General features: G+C 31.9%; 1 protein-coding gene across 1 annotated transcript; it reads left to right on the forward strand.

Moving 5' to 3' along the window:
• The first annotated feature begins 1,142 nt into the window (after window positions 1–1,142).
• Window positions 1,143–9,476, forward strand: LOC145695028 (uncharacterized). The gene is made up of 3 exons (XM_081771857.1): window positions 1,143–1,246; window positions 5,911–6,476; window positions 9,341–9,476. Exons 1-2 carry the CDS (start codon window positions 1,235–1,237, stop codon window positions 6,460–6,462), a joined length of 564 nt encoding a protein of 187 aa, XP_081627983.1. The 5' UTR covers window positions 1,143–1,234; the 3' UTR covers window positions 6,463–6,476; window positions 9,341–9,476.
• The last annotated feature ends 207 nt before the right edge of the window (window positions 9,477–9,683 follow it).

Consider the following 9,683-nt stretch of genomic DNA (forward strand, 5'->3'; position numbering starts at 1 on the left):
AAGCTGTTATCAGGCTCAATATTTTAATAAAAATTGAGCAACAAACTTAATTGACCGGGAATCGAATCAAGGACACCCCACACTAGAGGCAAGGGCTCTACCACTGAGACATTGTGCCCCAAATTCGATTCTTGAGAGTAAACATTCATGCGTTTGTTTTATAGAAAATAGAGGGAAACAATAATTTATACGTTTTACCATACTGGGGCAAATTGATTACTTATTTATGCATATGTAAAATGTACACTGTTAAGTAACAGATTTTATCTATTGTAATTTTGTCTTCTCAAAACAATATCTTAAATACTAGTCTACTTGTGATTAAAAAGAATGATTTATAAAAAGTAATAAGTCCGTAGTTAGTCAACTATCATTATTGTCTTCACTTTAATTATTACTACACTTCATCCATCTCTTCAATTGACACCATGCTTTTAACTCTTATACTGCTTTCATGTAATTTTTACCTGTTTATTACTCTAAATACTCTATTTTGACTAATTATTGATTTCAATTTTCATAATTTTTTTGAAAAAAAAAGTGAAAATCACACAAACCAATCAATATATACAAAAATACACGAAATGTTCTTTTTCTATCATTATCGAGGAATCCATATTAACAGAAAATCGGAGGAAAACCCAAAGAAATATTCATTTTGTATTACACACATGCCTTATATCTTAGGCTAAGTAAAAAAAAAAAAAAAAAAAAAAGGCTAGGCACACGCGATGAATCAAACTTTAGTCCATATACACAATAACTCAGTCTACTCCTAGTCAGCAATACAACAGTGTTGGTAAAGCTTGTTGTATTGTACTACTAAATAATTAAATCCGTTCAAAAATAGATTCTGTTGCAAACTTGTAATTATAAAGACTGATAGAAATAAGTCGTGATTATTGGTATTATATTACATAATTCACGGAAACTCTATCTCAAACCTTTCATCGGAAACTAACTGGAAATCATTCCTTTTGCCTTTCCCATTGAAAAGAATACGCTGCACGATATTCCATATTTTTATTTTCTTTTCTTCTTTACTTTTAAGGGTAACAGTTCGAGCTGTCACCATTCATGCGGGAAAGGTCTTTCTGTGATTGATATTAATTCAATAAATTTGGCGAAAGGTTTAGTAAAGTGGTATATGATTATAGTATAATTTTCTATATAAAGAATACATTTTTCTCAAAACCGCATAAGTGTTGTTTGAGCATTTACAGAATTCAGAAGTATGAATCTATTGGTAAGTAAATCCAAATGTATTGATATTAACCTTTGTTAATAAGGATTTTATAGTTTAATATTTTAAGACTTCAAAAATCCTTGGCTAACCAGCCGTTCATTTTACTTTTAATGTAATGTATTCTCAGTGTATGCAGTGATTTGGGATAGCTTGTGAACAGTGCTTCAAAACTTATTTAAGTTACTGTATGGAAAAGAAATGTCCTTGATTCTGGTCTCTTATCTACTTGGATTATTTATGTGTACCTATATACAGAGACGGTAAATAATGGTGTTTTGAATCTCAATGAAGAATCCACCCTGGACACTCGAGTTCTCAGTAGGAATTAATAATGGCTTTGCTATAATTGAACCTTCACATAAGCATGTGCAGACCTATGAATTCTGGTGGGGCAGGAAACAAATATATATATCTGTATCAATCAGGAAAGAAACTATTTTGCAGTTTTAAATACGTACTTTCACTTGAATTTTTATGAATTAGCAAAATGTTAAGAGTATTTGCTACCCTTGATCCAGTGTGCATGCTTATTGTCCTTATAACTTACTAGAACTTCTGAAGCGTTTGAAGAAAGAATTGTGGTTCAATAGCAAAGTGTTCACTTTTAGCGTACAGAGCTGCAAGTTATATGAGATTTGCTTTGGGTCAACTTGTTGTTAGGTAATAATATTGAATTTTTTTTTTCATAGAAATTACAATTTAAATAGAATATTTTTTTTACATATAAATTGGAACATATTTGACATTTTTTTTTTTTTACAGACTGATAAACAGCAAATTCTGAACAGTTAATTATGAAAGAAAAACTTCTTCTAATGATTTTCCAGGAGGTAATGTACCTAAAATGGAAGCCACATTTCCTCGCTGAACTGCTATGCTGATACGTTGTATCAGAAAAGTAGAAGCCCGCTTGTCACCAGTAAGGTGTGCTATACGTTGGCCTACTTCTTTGATGAAATTGAGCCCTTCGAGACCCCAAATGCCGCTCGATTCAATGGCTACGGGCACGAAGATGTATCTATTGAGCAGATCTTTATATTTTCTTCTTTTCTCGCATTCTCTGCGGGCTGCAATAGCTCCTTCTCGAGATGAAGAAAGAGTCAAATTAGATGACGCGAAAGTGTCAGAGCATGTGAAATCCCAGAGAAGAATCCTTCCCCTCTTCCATGGTACCAGCGTCATGCCATCTGGTCTTTTGCCATCAGATCTGTTACACCCCACAGGTTCACGGACAGATGGAACTTCCGCCGATGTGAGTGCTCTCCAGATAATGTCATTCACGTTCGAATGCCTCACATGTCTTCCGGAGCTACTTATACAAGACAGACCGTGTAGACCATTCTGCTTGACTGATGCACCACATTTAGAGCAGTTGTGTGATTCACAGATGTCTACTCCTAGGCGAAGTGCAACTGCAATACGAAAACTTTCGTTTGGAAGGTGCAGTTCTAGGGTGTGTGAAGGTAATGCCTGTAGCCAAGCACCTTAAGGATGAGGAGGCGAGAAGTCTAGCCTTATCCTCTTGACTGTCTGCTTCTTGTAATAACACTGATTGATGTAATTTGATGATTGGCTTGTCCCAAATTGATTGCGAACTTCTGCCCGTTATTTCAGGAGGGCTTAAACCAACTAGGTTAGACCAGTTAGATATGCAGTCTTGGACGTCAGATTCTATGTGAGGCTCATTCAGTTGGTTGCCTCAGAGAAAAGTTCAGATAAAATAAATATTGAAATTATATTTAAAAATAGATAGTGTCACATCTTGATGCTACTAGTTAATTGTGACTTGGGAAAATGTTCGAAGTTTGAAGTACGATTTAAGGAAAGAAAATAGATTTGAATTCAAAGTATGCATAGAATTTGCTTTGTTGGGTCACTTTTCTCTTGTTTAAAAAGAAAGAGCAGTTGCAACATTAGAATCTGGACTTAAAACATCAGACTCACATTTTAAATATTACATGGAGTTATAATTAGATTTTGATTTTATATGAGTATTTGAAACTTCTTGCGTAGCTATTCAAACCTAACATTTTACAAATGGTAGCGCATGACTCTGTGCAGAAATATCGAGTTTTCAATACTCCCAAAATATTTTGAGTATGGATCATATATTCTATCACATATTTATAGTGATCCATATTATAACTTTGGTATATGCATTATAGGTTTAAACATACAATTTCCCGTTAATAAGAATATTACAATAACAATACGGACATTATTTCTTCCTTATAAGCACATCTAAGAATACATAGATTATCTATAGCCATCATATTTGTTCCAAAATAAACATCGGACAGCTTGACAACAATATCTTTCGGGTCTTTAATGATTTTGAGCAACAAAGTAAAATCTGTAGATAATGTTGCTACCACTCCCAAATTTACCGGTATTAGCCATGACTTCCAAGAATTTATATTTATCCAAACTGGATTCAAAACATTCTTCATGAACATAGTCAAAGTGGTTTTTCCTTTTTTATATGCGGCCGCATATTTATTATAATTAATTGTTACTTTCAAAAACTGCAAAATCCCCATTAAATGCAAGTACATAAATTATTAAAATTGATAATAAGTACTTCAGGAACCTTATGATAACCTTAGTTATGTACTTATTTTGCAAATTATTAGTAACTTCGGGATGGTTGAAGGAACATGGTGCCTGGATGACCAACTAAGTTCTTTATCAATTTTAAAAGCAATTTTATACCGGAAAACATTTTATGTTCTTTATAAATTTTATTTTGATGTGAAATTATTTTATATGTGGTTATAAACAATTCATCCATTGCCATAACAAATATGTATTAGTATTATTTAGTTTTGATAATTATCAGATAAAATCAGGGAATTTAGTTCGTTGGTGCCATATTGGTTGAAGTATGTACTGTAACTATTGAATTTAGTTAAATACATAAAAACAAATTCTAAACAAGGCAATTTTAGTAACATGATCGAAATAAGCTCTAAACCTGTAACTATAATTAAAACTAAACATTTGTGGGCATTGAAGAAAAGAAATTACTCACTTCAAGTGAGATATTATGATGACCACAGTTCATTGTTTAAGTTTTGATAAGAAAGCAATTAACCTTTTTAAATAAAACAATATAAAGGATATAAAGCGAAAATGAGATAAATATTCATGCCACGTATATATTTTGTGTATGAAGTCGAAATTTGTTGATAATTTTCCACAAAAGAATCGTGAGAAATTGCTTAAGAAAAAATCGAAGTAGAAGAGAGTGAAGTTTTAACATGACGTTGAACCATTTGTTAATGCTTATAATAAAGACTTAATCAATCAAATAACTGAATACTCTATGTTTGTAACAGTAAACAAGAATTGAGGGGGTCAGCGCAACAGTGGTGTAACCCACATTTTTAAAAATGGAGAAAAAATCAACTTAAACTTAAACACATGTGGTCTTTATTACAATATATATATGTACAATGTATGACACATTCAACCACTTGTAGTTGCTTTAGGTATATTGTACAAAAAGCACATGTGTTTAACTTTAACTTGATTTTTCTCCATTTTTAAAAAATATGGGTTAGACCACTGTTGCGCTCACCCCCCCCCCTCAATTGTTCTGCAGAGTGATACATACCTACAGATATAACAGATAGACGTATTCAACATACCCGTATTTACTCGTCTATAAGCACGCTTCGCATATAAACATCTTCCTAACCACTTAGCTGGGTTCGGCTTTTCGGATCCTTTTCCTCCGAATATAAATAAACATCCCCCTAAAAATTTCTGTTCGTTTTGAGAATCCATTTATTCTATAAATAAAAACACATTTATAAGGTCACTACAAAAAAAAGATCCACGCAAATTCCAAACCAATGTTTACAAAACTAGTCATGTGCTAGCAATATCTTTCTAATAGAAGAGTTCCAGTAGTACTTCTATCTCTACTAAAAAATGTTATACATGAACTTACTGCACTGTTAGCCTCGCGTACACATGGACTAACAGAATACTTGAAGGGTACCGGTACATGACATCTTGATTATTTTGTGCGCAAGGCAATGCGGAGAAAATGCTGAACATAGCATTCGGGTTGAGCAGAGTTTGTATATTTCCACTTTGTTTGAAATACGCATCCTAATGAAGTTGGAGGATAAATGGACTCAAATTGTTTGTTAAAAATATGGTATCTCAAATTTGAGAGACGAAACTCGGAATATAAGCTCATCATAAAAAAATAAGCGAAGTAGTGTTGACTAATTTTCAAAACTTCTGCTTCTAAAAGGATATACAGGTTATAATATTTTAAGTTTCGATTTTATGTTTCTGAAGATTTTGTGTAATGATTTGCATTACTTGGGTGAATCCATCGGTTTGAAGTTTGCGTAAATGATTTCACTCGGTCCTGTTAAATAAAAGTTTTATTATTATTATTATTTAAGGGACAACTAGCTTAGGCTTTTGTGAAATCACACTTTTATCAACTTGAAAATCAGATAGGGTCTACACTTAAAAATACTTTCTATGAACTTCATTCTTCCCTTGCGAAGAACCAGCATTCTGCTAGTGTTCAATAAATTAGCATTTAATTGAAACTAATTATTTTATTTGAATATAATTATTTATAGTAAGTACTGAGTATTTTGAAGACTAATATCAAATATAACATTATTTTGTTATAGATAATAATATTAGTTACCCAAACAACATTAAGTTTAGCAGAGGAGTATGGTGGTTATGGAGGCAATGAAATAGGAGCATATGAAGGATATGGACATGGACATCACACTCCAGTTCACATTATCACCAAAAAAATACCGGTTCCAGTTCCTAAACCTGTTCCTTATGAAGTTGTCAAACACGTTCCTGTTTATGAACCTGTTCCTGTACAGGTTGTGAGACGATATCCAGTACATATTCCGAAACCTTACCCAGTTCCTGTTGATAAACCAGTTCCGTATCCAGTAGAGAAGGTAATTCCTTATCCTGTACCTCATCCTGTTCCCAAACCTGTTCCAACTCCAGTTCATATCCCCGTTCATAAGCCAGTACCTGTTCCAATCCCACACGCAGTACCAGTTCCTCATCCAGTACCTGTTCCTAAACCCGTGCCCTACTTTGTTCATAAGACCCATCATCATCATCACCATGGAGGCTTTGGTGGTGGAGAAGGAGGATATTATGGTGGAGCCAGTACTGGGTTTGGTGGATACGGTACTTATGGCGGTTACTAGAAGAAACTTATTAAGTAAGTATTATATTTAGGCAAAGTAACATTTACTTTAGATACTAAGATATACTTGCATAAATTACTAATATTGAAAGAACCAATGTCGTTATTACATATGCCTGTATCAGGTTTTAGTGTTAAACAAGTCTTTTAACAAGCATTTTAAATTGTCAATTGTTTTCCATTCAAAAATATTATACATTTGTAAAGTAGAATAGTTTTAATCCTATGAAAACTTTAAAAGTTTTCTGTTCAAAGTACACACCTGAAAACATAAACGAAAGAAAACAATGAATGACTATTTCACAGGAAGCTTCCATATTTCCACAGATAACTACAAAATTAACTCCCAAGTAATTTACATACTTCATTCAGAGACGTGAATACTCAAATTAGGTATTGGAATAAACTATATTCAGAAATAAACAGATCGAAAGTATTGAAATACAGTTCAAGAAGTACTAACTTGTCAAGATTTTCCGTTTTCATGTTGTTTCTTGAAGTTTAGCGTCTATTTTGAGCAACTAGGCTACGTGAGACATAGGCCTATCGCTTAAGATGAAATCAGAACCGAATAATGCGTTCAAATTTTAATATTCTTCCACCGGGAATAGAACCTAGGATCTTATACACCAAAAACGTGTGTGATGTAGCCACTAGTAGAATTTTTCCATTGGTGATGGCTTTTTCCTTCATATCTGCCTTTATATATGTATGTATATATCTCTCTTTTAAAGTTGTACGAATTAGGAACATTAATTTTGCAGTAATAGATTTGGAAGAAGAAATTTCATATAATATCGATACTGACTTAATATCGATAGTGTAATATTATTGTTATATGTAGGTCTAATAAGTACCAGTGTCACATAAAATTTAAGTTTGAATTTGTGCATTTCCCTCGTCCTTGATCTGCTCTTAAAGTTTGGTAAATGCGAATAAAATACTTGAAAATAGAAAAACTCCTTAGACTTACAGAAAAGAAAGTCACATAGTTTCATTTTAGCGTTGAATGGCATGGAGAAATTAGTATTTTGCACCGTGTACATTATACTAATCATAAAAATCCTGCCGGTATTTTAACAGGTAAGGATGTTATCCTTATTAACACCATAGGAATACACGGTAAATTGATTTTTTATTGTCCATTAAGTTGAGATCAACTGCATTTATCACATCTGTCATCCAATCCGATTCCTAACTTTTGCCTCTCTTCATTCTGAACAAAATTGGCGGTGATTCATTAAATAGCTCTTTAAAATTCTTGTCTGCTGAACGTACACACAAACAGACATAATAAATATATAAAGAAGTTTCTGAGAAACCAAACTTTCTAAAATTAACTGACACTATAGAAATATAATACACCAAGACCGCAATTCTTGTACGAGAAAAGCAGGACTCCTTGTCAAAAGAAATTGAAATGACATATAATCAATGTAAACTTGAGGATTTCGTAGTGTACCTTTGTTCTTCAGGACTTTCGTAGTATTAATCTCTAATATACACTTTCCTGAGCACGACTTTGACTACAAGTAGTACCAACTTTTCTACCTATATTCAGTTTATACTTCACTTAAATTTATGAATAAACATAAATAATTCTATTAAGAATTCTTCCGTTAGTGAGAAAAAAATGTATGTGGCACTGAAATGAAACAAAATGTAAAATAATATGCTGAAAGGAATATGTATTAAGACAATCAGATTGATTGGAAGAACTATTATTTATGATTCTAATATCAGTACTCTGTATTTAGTACATTTACGATGCTATAATATATTTATTTGATTATTAGCTTAAGCTTATTTCTATGAAGCTTGAATGACCAAAATCTGCATTATATATTTAACCTTGTCTGACCATCGACTGGTTTCTACGTCAGGGAGACAAAAAATCTATATATAAAAAGTGGTCGGAATGTAGAGGTAAAAAAATTACGAATCGATTTCGTTGCTGAGATGTAGTAGACATCTCCAGCGGATGTAGTAGACATCAATTATTTCCGGTTTTACGGTTGATTGCTGTAGAGTAAAACGAACATGATATTAAATAACGAGAAGTGATATTCAGCAATCAATTAAGCATCCCAAAAATATATTATTCCATCTCCGATCTCCGTATCTCTCCACTAAAACCGGAAGTGGTAGAAGTATATGGCCCCTTCCTGTTTCAATATTAATTGAGAAAATATCAAAGCCATTCAAAAGCAAATTCCTTCATGTGCTGTACACGAGACACTACTACTAGTTCTATTTTAGTAAGAAGGAAACTTTAGATAATATGATTCCCATTGGGAATTGTATCGAGCTCTCATGTTTTACATCCTTATGTAACACCTAAGCCTCGAAGAGCTCCGAATGTATTAGAATTTACTATTTACATAACGTTTGTTAATCCTTGTTCTAATTAATTACGTATTTTATATTTATTTTTCATGTTTTTTTTCGTTCTTTCTTCTTCTTCTTCTTCTTCTTCTTTTTGCAGTTTGTCGATTCATGTTATGTAGACATTTGCATGTAAGACAATAATTGAACACATCTTTTTTTTATATATATAAATGAGCAAAATAATGTTAATAAAATGAACGAATTATTATTAACTATTTGAAACACTCGTAGTAATAAAAAATACTTTGAAAATTAAATGATACGCAATTCATTGTTTTTAAAAAATAATAATTTAGGCGTAATATTATATGATTTTTTTTTTTTTTTTAAAAAGTAGTACTAGCTATCTTAGTAATGAAAAATCATAAGAAAAACGAAAACATTAAACTCCATATAAAATGTACAGTATTCTATAATGTTTACTTGTGTAATTTTAAATTTGTTTTTTCTTTTATTTAACTTGCAAATAAAGTTTTTTTTTTTATTTCCAGTTTTAATGGGAGTTGTTGGTGTGCTGCGTACCAAATGAAGTTCCTTTTACATAAAAAAAAAATACATATACAAACATAGTTTTTCAAAATTTTTGTACAAAATAATATGAAAAAGTAAAAGCATAAATGACCTGAAAATTATTTTTATATTATTTAACTATTCCTTTAAGTATAATTATTTTTGAGTTTTTTTTTTCTAATTCGTTAGTACTTTTTTACTCAGTGGCAGCTACGAGACGAAAAGGGAGATACTCAAAATGCTCCTAGATCTAAGGAATTTTTTAAAAAGTAAAAGTAGTGGGAATCACAGTAAGCAGTAACTCCATCTCTGGAAGGTTGTCAA

The sequence above is a fragment of the Thermobia domestica genome, chromosome 9 (assembly GCF_964235325.1).
Source record: "Thermobia domestica chromosome 9, izTheDome1.hap1.1, whole genome shotgun sequence".
Classification (NCBI taxonomy): Eukaryota; Metazoa; Arthropoda; class Insecta; order Zygentoma; family Lepismatidae; genus Thermobia; species Thermobia domestica.